Source organism: Acomys minous (assembly GCF_964271855.1).
Source record: "Acomys minous genome assembly, chromosome: 5".
Classification (NCBI taxonomy): domain Eukaryota; kingdom Metazoa; phylum Chordata; class Mammalia; order Rodentia; family Muridae; genus Acomys; species Acomys minous.
Window position 1 is genome coordinate 16,279,525 of NC_140494.1, and position 18,310 is coordinate 16,297,834.

The 18,310-nt window shown below is 41.7% G+C and overlaps 1 protein-coding gene across 3 annotated transcripts in view; it reads left to right on the plus strand.

The window, feature by feature from the left end:
* Positions 1–18,310, plus strand: part of PTER (phosphotriesterase related) — a 61,362-nt gene that overhangs the window by 28,201 nt on the left and 14,851 nt on the right. For 2 of the 3 annotated variants that reach the window (XM_084782998.1, XM_084782997.1), the window contains exons 2-3: positions 7,914–8,371; positions 10,015–10,280. In XM_084782998.1, coding sequence (XP_084639124.1) covers positions 7,940–8,371; positions 10,015–10,280 — 698 coding nt within the window. In that variant the 5' untranslated portion in view covers positions 7,914–7,939. Of the gene's footprint in view, positions 1–6,044; positions 6,167–7,913; positions 8,372–10,014; positions 10,281–18,310 lie in introns of those variants that run through there. The other variant, XM_084782999.1, reaches the window with a different exon arrangement.

The window sequence follows — 18,310 nt, forward strand, 5'->3', positions numbered from 1 at the left end:
ATCGTCAATCTACTTTTAACAATCCTGGGTCTCAAGTGCAGGAATTCATTTATAAGCAAATTAGAGCCTTGGTTTGATTCATAAACTTCAACCCCCTATTGTTAGTTTTTAAAAAGAACAAGTTCAGGTCCATTTGGCTGTGGATACTAAGGAACTATTTGGGAAATAATTCAAAGTTCGTAATAATCCCAAACACTTAGATGGTGCTTTGTTATTTAAATAGTGCTTTGGGGTGTTCTCCTGCTTGTCCTTTCCTTTTTTATCTTATGTGCGGCTGTTCAGGAGAATGAGTTTTCAAGTGAGGAAACTAACTCATGAAAAGCTTTTAGGTTTTCCTCAAACACACAGGGAAGCAATGTCATAGCCAGGACCCAGGCTCCTGAAGATCTCTTAAATGTTGAAGGGTCCCAAGTGGAAATCCATCTCTCTCTCTCTCTCTCTCTCTCTCTCTCTCTCTCTCTCTCTCTCTCTCTCCCTCCCTTCCCCCCCCCCCCGTGTGTGTGTGTGTGTGTGTGTATGTCTCTGTGTGTGTCTGTGTGTGTGTCTGTGTGTCTGTGTGTGTGTGTATCTGTGTGTGTGTAAATACATATATTTTAACGTCTTCCCCTTAAAGAAGAGAGCCTGAAGCTTGGGCTGTATTGGGAGTTCATCTTTCACAGTTGGGAAACAGATTCAGGGCAGGCATGACACTTGCCCAAAGTGACGCCTTTAGTTAGTGGAACAGCCAAGAACTATAGACTCTGAAACTTGCTGTTCTTCCAGCTTCCTTCGTCTCCTTCAAGAATAGATTTCTAAGAAAAATTGTGTGAAGATGCTGGGGGATGGGTGTGTCCTAGCACTTGGGTTACTGAGACAGGAAGATCTCCATGAGTTCAAGACCAGCCTAGGCGCCATAGCCTGGGCTACTAGGATCCTGTCTTGTAAAACAAAAGAAGAAAGAACAAAAAAGTGAGAAATGCAGATATTTTACACATTTCAGAAACTAATTTGTGGTTTCCCAAGAGTTATATATAACCACTTAAGTTCTTTAGTGACTGAGTACAGTTCAGAACCATCATTAAAATTTACTCAATGGTATTGCGGCTTCTGGAGCTGCGGAAGGCACTTCCTGACAAGCTGACGGCTAAATTCTCAACCGAGATTTTCTTCTTTCTTTTTCCTTTCTTTCTTTCCTTCCTTCCTTCTTGTTTTTTCTTTCATTCGTGTGTGTGTGTGTGTGTGTGTGTGTGTGTGTGTGTGTGTGTGTGTGTGCGCACGAGTGCACGCACGCATGCTAGCTAGGGAATTGTACCAGAGCCTTATGGCTTTCTGCTTGCTAAGAATGCAAACATCGTATTACTGAACTGAAACCCCAGCTCGCAGTATGAAGCATGCACCACAACAAGAATGGCGTTGTAACTGGACTGTCTGGTGCATCTTTTGCAGTCAGGGCTGTTGTTAGTATTGAAACCAAAACATCTTCCCCACATACTCTTCCAGCACCCAGGTTGAAGCCTTTCTCTGAAAGAAAGGACGTTAAGATGAGACTGCCCGGCAGTGCTCTGATAGACTGTTCCACTCCCCAACTGTAGGACATCACTGGCACAAGGCATGTTTCCTTTTGACCTAAGGTCAAATGAAACCATTTTCTTCCCCTCCCTTCTCTCCTTTTCCATTGACTCCCCTGCCACTTCTCTCCTTTCCGTCTTGTTTTCTTCATAACAAGAGTATGGTTTTAACTGTTCCACTAAACAGCAAGCTAACAAAACCAGCAAGGCAGTAACAAAATCAACACGTGCACAGCATGTGATATGAAGAGTTGACCAGGTGGCCCCTGGGGTGGACGTAGAGTCAATTAAGCTCGAAGCCACATCCCCAGCCACTCAAGCTGATATGGTTTCTGGCTTTCATAATATTTCTACATTGTCTGTCAACATGTTTAAGCCTAAAGAAAACAAAAAACGAGCTTGTGAGTAAAACCATTTTCCTCCAGCTATTACATATGAGCTGTTCATTTGTTCTCTAAGCCACTTTTTTTTTTTAATTTATCTCACAGTTTGAAGAATAGACTGGCTTCCGCTTATATACTTGCATGTTTGATAGCATCTCTTTACCTCCCTTCCTCCCTCTCCCACTTCCTGTGGGAGGAAACAATACCCTGGCCTCCTCCTCCGGCAGGTTAAGCAAGTGCTCGACCATTGAGCTAGCGCTCTAGCTCTGTTTGATTGTTCCTTTGAGACAAAGTCACAGTCACTAAGTTGGCCTTGAACTCACACTGCAGCCCAGACAGGCCTTGAACTTAGGATCCTCTTGCCTCAGCCTCTTGTGTAGTTGAGATGGCAACCTTGTGTCACCATGCCCTGCTAGATCTTTCTGTAATTCAGCATAAATACACGGGCTAGAGAGGAGGCGGAAGTTGTGTGCAAGACGGACTCCGGAGGGCATCACTGTCCAGCAGCCTGCTCCATGCTGTTTGAGAGAAGATATGTCACAGATCTGAACCTGTACATGATGGAATTATTCAAACAGGCTTTAAAACATATTATATAGTTGTTAAAATATTTTTATCGCAGATCAGATGTCAGCTTTAAGTGTGGTGTTTATAGAGTACTGCTGTACTGTGTGATGTAACACATAAAAAATAGAAATGTTGATATATTTGGGCCATTTATTTGCAGGGTATTTTTTTAGTACCAGAAAGTCCAGTTTAAAAAAATTCCATCTGCTCTTTTGCTTTTTTGCCATCTCAACTGGTGTGATTTCAGACCAAGCCACCATCTGATTTTTTTTTTCTGCTCTATAGCAATAGCCTACAGGTCTCTGCAGGGACGTGGCCTTGGCTCCATCTCTTCTCCCTCATCAGTAAGGGTTTATTCACAGATAAAAAATGGGTGAAATTCAGCAAAGGGTTTCATAAAAGGCATTAGACCTTTTGCTCTTGTAGGGGAAGTCAGGGTAGGGAATTTTAAATCATTTCAGTAAAAAAGTCAGTTTGCCAATTTGAGCGTTGTATCTGAGCTGACGTGCTAATGGCTTCAGTCAGCCCTAGGGGCTAGCACCCTGGTGTCAGAAACAGGGCAATGCGTGATGCCTTCAGCCAGCAGGGGCTGTGTGTTTAGGAGTTCCCACTTGCAGGTTACAGAACATCCAGACTTAGAGGTCCTCTCTCCTCTGAAATGTGAAGGCAACTGCGTCAGTTACTTTTCTCACTGATGTGGCAAAACATGGCAGAAACCACCAGGAAAGGGAAGCATTTGTTTTGACTCATTGTTTCAGAGGGCTCGATCCATGTAGTCCATGGCACTGTTGATTTGGCTCCAAGGTACTGCTGACCACTGTGGCTGAGGGAGAATGTGCTGGAGAGGGCTGCTATTCTCACTGGGGGCGGGAAGCAGAGAGAAAGCTGTGGGAAGGGGACAGGATAAGCTATGGCCTCTAAGAGCAGGTAGCTGTTTCTTCCATGTTGGCCCCACCCCTACCAACTCCCCCCAAGGAGTTTATGAACCCCTCTGGCCTTTATCTGTCCACTGGGTCAGAGCCGTTGTGATCTAGTTATCACTGAAAACGTTTTCACAGATACACCCAGGTGTGTGATTTACCAATATCCTACGTACATCGCTGTCCAATTAAGTTGATAAATTAGCCATCAGAGTTACTGGAAAGGATCCTCAAGTTCGGTAGACAGAACGCTGTTCTGTCATAATGGCCAGACGAAAATAACTGTCAAAACCCCAGTGAAACTGAATATAAACCAAAGTTATATCCAGACTTCTTCCCCACCAGATCTTCAGTCATCAAGCAATTATTTACATATCTTATAAAAGCTTATGTATGCATATATTCATAAGGAATCAAATCCCACTTGCTGTCTCCAGTTTTCAGCTGTGTCCCACAGCAGTATTGTCCCATTCTCTTGCTCTCTCCTGCTTTTTTTTTTTTTAATTCAATGTTCTCTTTTTATTCTAGGCCCTACCAGACTACAGGGGTTGTCAGACTTAGTAACTCACGCCTGTGTTTCTGGGGCTTGGGAGTCTGAGGTAGGAGGATCACCATGAGTTCAAGCTAGCATAGGCTACAGAGTGAGACCTGGTCTCAGAAAACAAAAACAAAAATTTTTAAAGGGGTTTAGAATGGTTGTGTATTAATTAAACATTTGCCTTGTTGCTCTGGCAAAGAACATGGCAAAAGCAATCTGAAAAAGGAAGGATTTGTTTGGGGTTAGAGTGAAACCGTGCATCAAGGCAGATGCTCCCGGACTGGTCACTGCATCCACAGTGGAGAAGCAGAGAGAGATGGGTGCTGGTTTCTTCTCTGTGGTACCCTGGCCCATGGAATGTTTCTGCCTATGTTTGGGCTTGGTCTCACCTCACTGTACCTAATCTAGGAGATCCTTCAGACACAGGCCTGGAAGCCTGTCCCTTCCATAATTCCAGATCTCCAAGCTGAGGATTAACTACCATAGGCTGTTGGTTCTGGCTGAGCTATTGTAATAATTGCAGACTGTCCTTTCATATGGGGCTCAGATTTCACAATGGACATGGAACAAAGCTTTTGTCAAATGTGTTTATAGTGCCAGATATCCCTTTTTAATGCAGGTTGGGCATAATGCTGAACTTTCTGTGGAGAGCTCTGGAAAATGCTAGAAGCCTCTTTTTGTGCTAGTGGTCATTTCCCCTCTGCACATATGTGCACCGCCACTCTCACCCTTTGCTGGTCACTCCTGGCTCGGCACGTGCTCATCCTTATGAAGGAGGAACATGAGATCCCGTTGCCTGTGTACTGAGAGTGATGTCCAGACAGAACACAGGCAGAAGAGGGCTCACTAGCCACACCGCGAATTCTAGAGCTGTGTCTTGCTCCATTCAAAAATGCATTCTCGCTTAAAGCAGTGCTGCCTGCGTTTTGTTCCTCAATCTTGCCTCGTGTCCTCTGTGTGTGTTACACTGTATGTGATCACAGAAGAACCAGCCAGCTCTGTGAGAGAGCAGTAGGGGAGCTTCCCAGAGGGGATGACATTTCTTAAACAACTTTTTTTTTTTACAAAGACTCACAGCTTGTAAACTTGAAACATACCATGTTGCTCTTTCAAATACACATCAATTAAGCATACAGTTTGGTACCTTTCTAGTAGACGTGGTAGTGTTTTATTAATTTGTTCTAATTTCTGCCCCCCTCCATGACTCTCCAGAATACATCTGTAATGCTGTCAAGGCAGAAGGAAGCAACCCATGTGGGTTAACCCATGTGGAAGGTTGAATGTATTATCAATGGTGCTGTGATCAAATCAGCCAAGGATGTAACTACACACTGTCTATTTTTAGTAACGATGAATAAAGCTTGGACCAGTAAGTTCCGGTCTATAACCATATCCTTCAGTGCGCCTCCTTTCTTCTGAACGGTGAGATCATCAAAGTGCTTCCTGTGCGGGGACTGGCAACTGTATGGCGAGCCTCTGAGCAGAAAGCATTTTGTTCCTTGTGGCCTCCACGTGTACAGCCTAATGTCGGAAGCATGGCTCACACAAGAACACTGTCAAATGCAACTCAACAGCCACATTGGTCACAACCCTGAAGTTGTCTGTGAAAAGTGTAAATCACTCACTTTATGACTGTCAGCAAATTATCCCAAACATCCAAGCTCAACATCATTGAAGTGGCTGCATAAAAATTGACCTATAATTTGTAAACTTTCCCCTGACCTCTGATTCTGTTTTCAACATCTGTACTGTACCTATTACATCTTTTTTTTTTCTGTCCAAAGCAATTCTTTTTCTACAGTTTATTTTTTTTTCTGTTGTTGAAAATGACTTTTTAATACAGTATATTCTGATTATGGTTTGCCCTCCCCAAACTACTCCCAGTTTGACCCCCCTCCCTTATCAAGATCCACAGCTTTTCTTCTGCAAAAATAAGTGCTCCAGTCAAAGAGAAAAATAATTCTACTCTTTGTTGCTTATAGACTGTGTGCCAGTTTTACCAGTATCCTTATGTACAGTATTGAGTCGCATTTGTCTTAATTCCTGCCCAGTTTGGTTCCTATGCAATGTATACTCTCTAATTCACTTATGAGAAGCCAGATGCTCAGATAATCATCGAACAGGGTGAGAAGATGCTTCAGTTGGTAAAGTGCTTCCCTTAAAGGTGTGAGAACCTGAGTTCCATCCCCAGAACACACAGAAAATAGCCAGGTATGTTAGCAGGTACTAGTAATCCCATAGTCAGGACTACGTGCATAGAGCCCTGAAGTTTGCTAGGTCGCCTTCTCTGTAAGCTCCAGGACAGGGAGAGACTCTGTCTCAAACAACAACAAAATAGAACAACAACAAAAAAAACAAACAACAACAACAACAAACATGGTGAGTGGCCTCAGTGGGATGAGACCTGAGGTTGACCTCTGACCTCCACATGCACAGGCTCAAACTTGTGCATTATCCCAACACAGAAGGCTTCCAAAGATACGAGGAAAGATACTTTTAGAATGTGTGTTACAGAAAAACACTTTGAAAGCTTTAAAAGATACTTGATGACTCTCAGTCTGTCTAGTCCCGAGAGCATGTCTGTCTGGTCCTCTGGGTGGAGCCTCACTGCTGGCAATGCTGCAGTGTGTCAGCTACGGGGTATCCCCTCACCCACTTCAGTGTCACCTTCTTCCTCGTTCGGTCCCTTCTGTCAGGGGTGTACACTGGGCACAGAAGTGCTTGAACTGAGTTCTTGCTGTCACTGTGGATAAACTTGGGCAGATACTTATTCTATGTCTGAAAGGAAGCTCTGCCTGGGATAAAAGGGTCTTTGCTCTTTTTAGCGACAGCAGCTGCTTTCGGCTTCCACAGTGTTCTAGGTTCATTCCTGTTGCGGTGATAAAACACCCCGACACCAGGCAACTTATGGAGGAGAAGTTCATTTTAGCTCCAAATCCAGGTGACAGTCCATCTGTTGCAGAGGAGTCACAGAGGCAGGAGCCGAGACAGCAGGTCACATGGCACTCACAGTTAAGAGCAAAGAGAAAGGAACTCATAAGCAGCGATGGCTCATAAACATGGTGCTCAGCTCAGTGTCTCCACTCTGATAAAGTTCAGGATAGCCTGCCCAGGGAATGGCCATTGCCACCCATAATGTTCAGGGTTAATATAATTAATGCAATTAAGATAATTCCCTAGAGACACACCCACAGACTAACCCAGTGTAGATGCGCCCTCACAAGTGATGCTAGGTTGCATCACATTGACATTAGCCATCACAGATAGCATTATACTCACCCTTATTATAAGAAAGAAGTCTTGCTTTTATGTATTGAAGTGTCACTTTCTGTGTACTGTACAATAAACCCTTCAAAGTGAAAGGGCTTCTTTCTTCTCATTTTTGACGTTAATAAACATAGTTACTTATTTCTTCTTCCCCCAGTTATTTTGGGGGCCATCCCCTACGAAGCCATGGAGGCTAGAGATCTTATCTTATGCTTCTGACGCACAGCAAGCCTTCAGCACAAGTTCGTTCATTAGAGTAGCAAGTCTGTAGCCCCATGAGTAGAGGCCTCTGTGTATTTTATTCGGGTGAGAAGTGATGAGATAATATTAATACATGACTGGCTTAAATGGAAGTTGTCAATTATGAAGACGGATTTTTAAATGATTTTTGTTGAAGTATCCTAAAAGCATGGCTCTAACTGAGACGAAAATACAAGTGAAATGTAAACGTGAGCTGAATATAAGGAAATTTTTCCAATAAATAAAGTTGGAATTGATGCATCAGAGGAGCGCGATGGAAGTGACTGGGGACATCTTATCCATGCATCTCGCTTGGGGCAGATGATGAATGAGGCCTTATCTCCAGTTTCATTGATTCTCCAGACGGTCATATTCACAACCCCCACCCTCTACAGACAGAATGTGTGTTTGTGTTAAATTTTCTAATTTCATCTTCCCTTTTCCTCCTTAGAGCAAATCCGTGTGACACTCTCAGGGATGTCTTCTTTAAGTGGAAAAGTCCAAACTGTTTTGGGCCTTGTAGAGCCAAGCAAACTGGGACGCACGCTGACCCACGAGCATTTGACAATGACCTTTGACAGTTTTTACTACCCACCTCCTCCATGCCATGAAGCTACCTCCAAGGGACCTTTTGTGATGAAAAATTTGTTTTGGATTCACCAGAATCCTTATTCTCATCGAGAAAACCTTCAGCTGAATCAGGAGGTGGAAGCCATAAAGGAAGAACTGTTGTATTTCAAGGCTAATGGTGGAGGAGCCGTGGTGGAGAACACCACCACTGGGCTCAGCAGGGATGTGCACACACTGAAGTGGCTGGCAGAGCAGACGGGAGTCCACATCATAGCTGGAGCTGGGTTTTATGTTGACGCAACTCACTCTACAGTGACCAGGACCATGTCAGTGGAGCAGGTAAAAAGCACTGCTTGTGCCATTCTTTGTTGTATACAAATTCAGGACAACTTAAAATGTGGTTGGTTCAGAAGTAGCTGGACACAGGGGCAGGGAAGGGAGAGAGGGAAGGGATGGAGGGAGAGAGGGAGGGAGGGAGGGAGGGACGGAGGGAGGGAGGGAGGGAGGGAGAAAGAAAGCTAGCTCACAAAGACAGCTACCAAATGGGACCCAGATTAGTGAGCTCCCATATCTTTCAAGTGTTGAGGAAGGAGCTCGCAACACACTGGTCATTGACAATTCTCTTGTGTTAACGCTTAGTTTGTGCGAATCCTGTCAGAGCTCAGTGGTTCTGCTTCAGTCCATTTGTAAACATCGTTTTCCCATCATAAGCTGCTTCAGCTTTCCCCTTGGGTTTTATAATAACCAGCAATGAAAATTCACAGTAGGGTGAGACTTGGCAGGCAGAGACTTGGCCAGTTTGCACATACAGCTTCTTCTCTTATTACAAGCCAGGAGGGGGAGGGAGGAAGTCCATAACATTAAGTAAGAATGGGCAGAAGGAAGCAAAGTTTGCAAGGACACTGAGAAAGATGCGGCAGGGCTCTGCTGCATGCGTGCATGTTCCCTTGTTAAACGTGTGTGTCAATTTACACACGTTTACATATGGTATGCATTCCTACATATTTTGCAAATTTTACAGGTACAGAATGTCAGGTAAGCTCTTGGTTAGTATTTAAAATGATTTGTTTTAAATTTTCATATGCTTTTAAATACATATACATTTATATTCATCGAAGGCTGAGCTAATGATAAGGGTTATATGTCAAGCCATGCTGAAATGTTACTGTACATAAGAACCAAGTAATGTTATACTATGTGCATTGTGAATTTATTAGGCTGAATGAATAAAGGAAAAAAATAATTACTTGATACAGTTGACATCCATAGGTGCATCCAGTGGCAGCCGTAGGTGCTGTTCCCGGATTAAAATATAGATCCTTTTTTTCCCAATCCAAATACACTTCCTTCTCTTTGTCCCTACAACATCTTTAAGATATGCGTTTCTCAAATTGTCTCAATAAGATACTTAAAATAACTTGTTGAACTTCCAGTCCAGTCAGAAAAAATGCTCTGTTCATTAGTCAATATTCACGAAGTGAATGTTGAGTTGTGTGTGTGCATGTGTCTGTGCACACGCGCATATGTGGGTATGTGTGTGTGTGTGTGTGTGTGTGTGTGTGTGTGTGTGTGTGTGTGTGGTGTTAATATAAGTGCCTGGCAGGAGACATATGTGGCAGCTGTAGGATATCCTCAGGTGTCACCCTTAGGAAAAGTGTCCATGTCCTTTGAAACAGGCCTCTCATTAGCCTGGAGGTGACTGGTCATATTATGCCAGACCAGCTGGCCAGTGCACCCCTGGGATCCAGCTATCTCAGTCTCCCCAGCGCTAGGTCACAAATACATAGCACCACACCCAACATTCTCCTGTGAGTTCTGGGGATGAAACCCAGGTCTTTATGGTTATGAGGCTCCATTCTCCGTGGCCGGCTCTGAGCATATTTTCAAAGAGTACATTCCTGAATAAACACCTCTGTGTAGTATGAGTTTATTTAGACATATTTTACAATCTATAAAATAGGCTCATTTTCCTTTTTCCTTAGCTTACAGGGGTCCTTATTAGTGAAATTCTCCATGGAGCTGATGGAACCAGTATCAAGTGTGGAGTTATTGGAGAAATCGGCTGCTCCTGGCCTTTGACTGACAGTGAGAGGAAGGTACTTCAGGCTACAGCTCACGCCCAGGCCCAGCTTGGCTGTCCTGTCATCATCCATCCTGGACGGAACCCAGGTGCCCCATTTCAGATCATCCGTATATTGCAAGAAGCAGGCGCAGACATCTCCAAAACAGTCATGTCCCACCTCGACAGGTAAGTGGGTCACCGTACAAACTCCTGTAGAGGACTGTACAGTTGAGGGGTTATCAGATGGGAAAATCACCGTCGATTAGAGCAATGACATAGTAGTCACATAGGGAACTGCAGGGGCCACCTGAAAGATAATCTTTCCCAGAGAACATTGAACATAGGGCCCCACACATACAATTATCACAACTCCTCCACCGAGTTAGACCCAAAGTTCCTGGAAGGCAGTACTTATGAAGTAATGAACATACAACAAAATCAGTGCTGTAGTTTATTCCTTTTGTGCGTCACATTCCACCCGAGACGTTTTATAAAGGTACTTCCTTCATCTTCCTCAGCCCCATTTATTTGTCTTACGATATCATGCCCATGCCAATCTGCTTGTTCAGTATTTCCAACAATTGGGGGCCATAAACGCATCTACAAATATAAGTACAAGAGAAAACAAGTGGTTTCACCTTGAAAGGGAACCAAAAATATGGGTACTTGTGTTCCTGCCACCTGTTTCTGGTTTGCAACACCTGAATTTTGGAAACCGAAACTATTGAAATAATGGTAAATATAGTATTTCCATTACGGCATATTGGTATTTATGATTGCTCTAACAATTACAACACACCCAGCAACTCAAAACAACAGAAATCTATTCTCTAATGGATCTGAAGGTGGAAGTCTGCAAAGTGTTAGCCAGAGTGTGGGACCTCAGAGCTATAGGGAGAATCCTCGCTGGCTCCTTTGTCGGGCAGGTGTTGGTGTTCCTCAGCTGTGGCTGCAGAGCTAGCTTCTGCCTCTGCTTCCCGCAGCCTTGGGTTTATATCTGTCTTCTCTTTCATCTATAGGACATTTGATGTGGAACTTAGGACCCACTCATGTCATAGAATGAGTTTGTGTGACGATCCTTAATTCTATAATTCTTTTCTCTAGTAAGGTCATTTTTAGAGATCCCAAGGGTTAAAATACAGACATGTGTTTTAATTTTTTTATTTTATTTTTTTTGACATATGTTTTTAGAGTGTGCCACTCCCCTCATTACATGTCATATTAGAGACTTGACCATATAAACAGATGCTTGGCTACTGCTAATACACAAGCATGTAACAATGTTACATATTTGTTACATGTCACATGCTTGGCTACTGCTAATACACAAATACATAACAATGTAACATGTAACAGCATTGCCAATTCTAATCATAAGCCTTTAGATGAATTGTCTTAGATAGACAAGATTCATAATATAATTCTTCCTCTTCTTGAATAATAATCACACTTCTTCTTTGAAAATGTTGTACCTATCTGCGACACATCTTGATTATACCCATCTCTGCTTTGGCAAATATCTGTGTTATAATGTTTAGCTTTTATTTGTCTGAAATACCCTTATTCTGTTATTGTGTATGGATAATGTGATAGGCTCCTTACACATTTTCAATAGAGACTAGTTGCAAGTTAACTTCCCAAGCCCTTCAGTGATCTTTCGTTTTCAACAATCATGCACTGTTACTGATAAACCAGCTAAAACCAGCTGTCTTTTCCTTAAAGAACTTTGTATTCTGTTTGTTTGGGAGCTAAACTCTTACAAGGTCATTGTTTAAAGTATTCTGCATTTTTGCCATGAGCTGACTCAATGTCTCTTTATTATTGTGTACTTAAAAATTCTTGAGAGTTCTAGTATGCAGGTGCATCGTCCGTTCCTTCTGAAGGCTTCATCCCCTAATCTCTCCAAATACTGCTTATTGCCCATAGCATTAATTTCAGCCCATGTCTGTAGGACCTTCCTAACTGTCCTTCATATCTCTCTCTCTCTCTCTCTCTCTCTCTCTCTCTCTCTCTCTCTTTCTCTCTCTCTCTCTTTCTCTCTCTCTCTCTCCCTCTCTCTCATTGTTCATCTACTTTTATCTTTGAGCTGTAATTTCTTCAGTTTTAGCTTTTTATTTACTATTATCTTCCAGGCAGAATCATTCTTTCTTTGTGTGTTTTGCCAAAATATTAACATAAACTTTTCTTATCCAGTTCCACTTCATTACTTTTAAAATCTGTGTGATTAAATTAAATAACTTTTATTTCCCTCAACATATTTTAAGGTTTTTTTTCTTGAAAAAAAAAAAAAGAGCATAAGCCAGATATGGTGGTGTGCACCTTGAAGCAGTTGGATTTCAATGTGTTCATGGTCAGCCTGGTCTACATAACAAATTCTAGGCCAGCCAGGGCTACATAGTAATATAGTGTCTCAAAAAAAGAATGGGAGGAAACAGGGGAAGGTCTCCTAACAACCGAGATGTAATATGAATAAATTAATAAAAAAATAAAAAATAATATATATAATATATAAATTGAGACACAATTAATTGTCTTTTAATTGATGTAGTTTGCTATTGAGTCACTCTAGATGAGTCCTTCATAGGAAGTGTTTGCATGTGTTATAGAATAAACTGTTTCACTATGAGCAAGCATATTTCAAAATCTTTGGAAATCATTATGACAGGTGAATTTTTTTCTTCTCCTCTAAGTGTGTACAGTTATTTATTTGCTTGCTTGTTTGTTTTTGAGGTGATCTGACTGTGTAGCTCTCACTAACATAATACTCCAGACCTTCCCACCTCAGCTTCCCAAGCATTAGACTGCAGGTAGCACATCTATTCTTGGATCTCTTTTGGTTTTGCTGGGATTTTTTTTGATGTTGTTATTTATTTGTTTATTTTACTTGTTTCTGGTAGGGAGTTAGGTGGCACTGTCAACTTGATTCTACTTTAAATTAAATTTAAAGACATTAGCTTTTTATTTATTATGACAAAAATATCTATAAAATAATATGTATCATCTTAAATATTTGAAACATCCAGTTCAGGGCACTTTCTTCTTCAGACTTTAGTGGGAACCATTCTACTTTCCCTCTCCATGAATCCAAATGCTAAATACTTCAAGCAAATAGAAAGACATACAGCTTTTTATGATCCTTTACATCTTGAAATGTGCACTATGAATTCTCAGCCTTACACTTGTTAGGTACAACCCTGTGGTTACAGGTTCTCAAGACTTCCTCTCCCATCTTTCCCTGCTTCATCAGTTGAAACAGAGGCAAATATCTACTCTAGAGAAGTCTTCACCTCAGTCTTTCTCCCTGTGCATGGGCACTAATCGATGCTGGTTTTGGTGATGGGGAAGCTTTCCGTGCGTCTTCAGAATGATCTTCCTCCCTGGTCAGTCCCAAGCCCTGTCTCCCTTAGCTCTCGAAGCCCTGCCTGCCACACAGTGCTTTCCTAAACCCCTGTCCTCCCTTGTTGCTGCCCTTGAAAAAGTCTTAACTTTGCCTGCAGCCCCAACCAAACATTTAAAAACATGAGACCTTTTTTTTTTCCTCTTCAGTTTTATTCAGCGTTTTACATGGACTCTATTGGAAAGCTTGTCTGTGAACATTTAGTCTGCCACACTGCTTGAAACTGGATCAAAATGCTCCTGAAAGCAGAATCGTACTACCCCCCCCTTTTTTTCCCAAAGTTAGACATTGTTAGAAAATTATGCTGGGCACAAATAAAAAATAAGTTTTCATTGTAAATTGTGAAACAAACCTGGACTACCACAACAATATTTCCTGGCTTATAAAAAAAATCAAACAATTTAAAAAGTCCTAGTATTTATTTCCTAGTGGTATGCACATGTTTTCACTATATATATATAGTGAAATGTGTGAAATATATATATATATATATATACACATTACATATACACACATATATATGTGTACCCTTTATATTAAATGATAAAGATATATTACCTGATTTCCATTGGCTATAAGTTCAGCCATCCCTCTTGGATGGCTCAAGATGGAATGGAATGTTGCCCTGACACCAGCCAAGCCTGAGCATTCTGGCATATCCTGAGGCAATTGCTAGACACTCACCCACTCTGCCCTTATATGGGTCCTTTGGGATCCCAGTGCATGACAAAAACATACATTGAAATATTTCCATGGGGAAGCAGCCAGGGAAAATGGCTTTTGAAAACAAACCAAATAAGGTAACAGAATAAATAAATAAATAAATAAATAAATAAATAAATAAAGGCAGATGTAGGAAGTGGTAGCTATTTGAAGTGACTGTTCCCAGCAGACCAGTTGCCAGGCCGGAGTCTGACTAGGTCAGCTTTCCACAGGCTGTCTGAGCTCTGCTGGGCAGTGCACACAATCTGGGCTGCACTGAAAGAGCAGGGGTGTCAGCTCTTTGTAATGGGGACAACCCACAAAAGAGCCTGGACACAATGGGGGACACAGAAAAAGAAGAGCCGCCTCTAAAACTCTCCAAATCAAACATAACACCATTTCGTTCCTCTCGCCCTGTTTCCGGGCACAGGACAGAAGGTTCTGCAGCTGCGCTTTATTAGGTTTGGGGTGGCCGCCGAGCCTTTGACTCACTTTATATCACGAGGGCTCTGAGGTGAGCCTTGCCTTGCCTGCCTGTAAACTTACTTTGGTTTTCCATTCAAATGTAGATTTCACCTGGGAGGACACAAAATGTTTTAGTGTGCTCACAATCCCATGGAAGCTGTTAATTATTTCTGAAGGTTTATGAAATCTGCATTACGATTTACCCAGATGGACAGGAAGATAGACAGACAGACAGGCAGGCAAATACACACATACACACGGGGACGGACACACACACACACACACGGACACTCCACACACACTGGAACAAGAAGCTGTTACACAGTCATCCAAAGGGGGCAGCTGGGGTGCTGAAAGGATAGAGTTAGTGGACAACCATCTCCTTGAAGACCTCCAAGCAACACGTTTGTCATGTGGCCACTGGTTACCAGCTTAAGGTCATTAAACAGGCAACAACTTAATGAGATAAATCTGCTATGTTCCAAGCCCTCCCCTAACCATCTGTTTCCTTTAAGGCTCGTGAGTCTGTTAAAGAGCAGGCCGACTGCTGTGAATTTGACCCTTTGGGACACCCAAGGGGGCTGTCTGGACAATGATAGCCACCCAACGTCAACACGTATTAGAAATAACAGCGGCCTCTGTGTTCTTGTTTAGGCTTTTAATGGAAAAGGGTTTGCACCATTGAACGTTTACAATAATTTTACCACCTTTCCAAAACTCTAGCCCCATTTCTAGGTGGTGGCTACCAGCAGCAGCACCTTGGGGAGAGTCTAATATGGGTTATGTGTGCTTTACAGAGTTGTGCCCTCCCCACCACCACAGCTATCTTTTTGTCATTCAGTTTCAAACAGGGCTTACCATCAATGCCATATCAGAATAGTTGTAACCAAGCATATACAACAAAATGATTTCTTTACCAGAGAAAGCTCAGTGGAGAAAAAAATAAAATAAAATAAAAAACATAGTCCAAATAATGAATCTTTAGAAACCATTCACCAATTCAAATTTTTAGCTTCCTGGAGGGCCACGGCAGGTGCAATACCTAAATCTTTTATCTTCTTAGCTATGTATTTAACAAGCCGGGGAGTTCTGATGGACATCTGGAGTCTGATTAGGGGCATGATAATTAAGTAGAGGAAGAGAGCACATCACTCTCTTTGAAAATCACTCCCTGGGGAGGGTAAAGGAATTTGACCCAAGGGTATCTGAACGACCAGAAGGAAAAACTCAGGAATGGGCCAAAAACATTTTGTTCTCTTTGCCTTTGATCACTCATGCCAAATTGGCTGAACTTTTGGAAGGATACAAATTTGACACCTTTCTTCCCCGTGCTGTTAATTAAATGAAAAGAGTGGGATATCACTTCATTCATTCAACAAATATTTGAGTGACTAATTACCATATGTATATATCAAACACTGGGCTGCAATTCTTTCAAAGTGATTCTTTAATTATAATTATGGTGACCTTTAACCTCAAGATTTTTCTTTGAAAAGGCACGAAAAAATTAATTCTGCAAGATCCACGGAGCTGTACACTTTTAATTCCTATAAATTCTAATGAATTGATTTGAAGTCATTCACAAACAGTTCCAAGCAAATGTCTGGCAAATGGAAATTGAACAAAACATCTTTGTATTGCTAAATACTACAGCAGCATTCTTAAAAAGAATAATTGGAGTGCTGTGCACCTACAGTGGTGTGCAGTGCTTAGAATCCTGTAAATACAGCCCATTTCTCAACGGTTTATAAAGTGGAGGATGTATGTACATGCATTGCAGACATGCACAAAATGCATCAAATTGGGTGTGCATTGAATAGCATGTGCAGCATGCGTTTAACATGCAGGAAAACCAATGTCAATCATTTGGCTTGGATCCAACAAGAGCAATAAATTGGTCCAGGCAACAAAGGATGAGCAAGTGAGAACTTTTAATGGTAAATAATTACTAATAACACTTTCTTTCCTACAGTGACTAATGCTTGATAACATGTCTTCTGTTTTCATTGTGTAACGTCACTGTGTGATATATGTGTGTATATTACATACATGACAAACTGGGGACTTTTTAACATGGCATCTTTGCTGCTTTTGTGTACATGTTGATCCCAGCAATGCATTTTACATAAAATATACATTTTCACAGAGTCCTTACTGATACAAACCTTGAATGTATTTTAAGTTAAAATTATGTGATGATATTAACTACAAACTCATTAATTCAACACAGAATGGACCCTGGAAAGAGGACATGAATTTCTGTTGCCTGGTTTCACAGTTTATTTACTTGCTGAGTGACTTTCTATAAGTTATTTAAGCCTCCAAAGCTGTTTGTTCATGTGTCAAAGGGGTTAGGAAAATTTGTCTGTGTATGTGCAGTCGCCTATGTGCTCATGGAAGCCTGAACTCCTTGAGACAGGGTCTCTCACTCAACCTAGCACTAAGATAGTGGCCAGGAAATTTCAGCAACCCTGCAGCTCCCCACCCACCAGGGACAGGGACAGAGGTATGTTGCCAATGCCTGCTTTTTACATGGCTTCTGGGGATTTGAACTCAGGTCTTCTTGCTTGCACAGCAAATGCTCTTTTCCATTGAGCCATCTCCCCAGACAAGAAAAGATATTTTTTTAGCCCTTAAAGTGCCATGCAGATGTCTTTCTATCATTGCTTAGTATGGGTTTCCTTTTAAGGCGGAACCTAATTAAAAGGGGCACGGAGGAAGAAATGGAGAAAGAAACCCAGTCAGGCCTTTCACAAACTGAAAAGCAGTTCAACTTCTGTGTACAAATACAGTGTAGGAAAATACAATTACATTACAATAGTATTTGATATTTTTGAATATTCCAAATTGCTGTTTGTAGATCTGCCAATACCAGGGCAAAAGGCGGCCCTCAGCCTTGAGCTCTGCCAGCCCAGTCTACCCACCCAAATCTTCCACTAGTAATTTTTTTCCCTGAAGCAATTTGTCATGACTCTGACACCATTCACATGAAAGGTGACATTTTAACAAATAGGATCACCGTGTCCATGAGATTTATCTTCCCTGTCCTCAGCACCGTCATTCTCTTACCCATGCCCTGCTCAACGCAAGAACCTCAGCCTCTTTTGTGCTGTGTGGCAGCTGGAAAGGTGATGGTTAAAAGCTCTTCCTGCAGTTTATAAACTGTGGATTGCCCTTTTAAAACAATGCTTTAATTACACTTTGCAGCTTTCTGGTTTTAGTCTAGTTTAAGCAAGGGTCTTTTTTTCCTCATGGCCGTCCGTTCCTTTTATTGAAACCTTGTCATAACATTTAAAGTGTGACATCACATCTTCCTATGACATCATCAAACAGGGACTGAGTCAGTCAGAACTGGAAGTGTGGAAGATGCTTATGAAAATGTAGATAACAGCAGTTGATATTATTTCTCTCTTTGCTTTTATTCCCAGTTCATCACTAATATTGAAAATGCTGGTCCATATTAAGATGCCAAAAAAGAATCTCAGAAAACAGGTACATTGATATTTTAAGTCCCTCCAAAGAAGACCATAAACTAATATATTAATCTAACGTACCATTCTCAATAAGTTTAAATGACACTCATATTCTTAGTAAACATTCAATAGACACAGAAAATTATCTTAAAATCTGTTGGAAATATTTCCCGTTCATA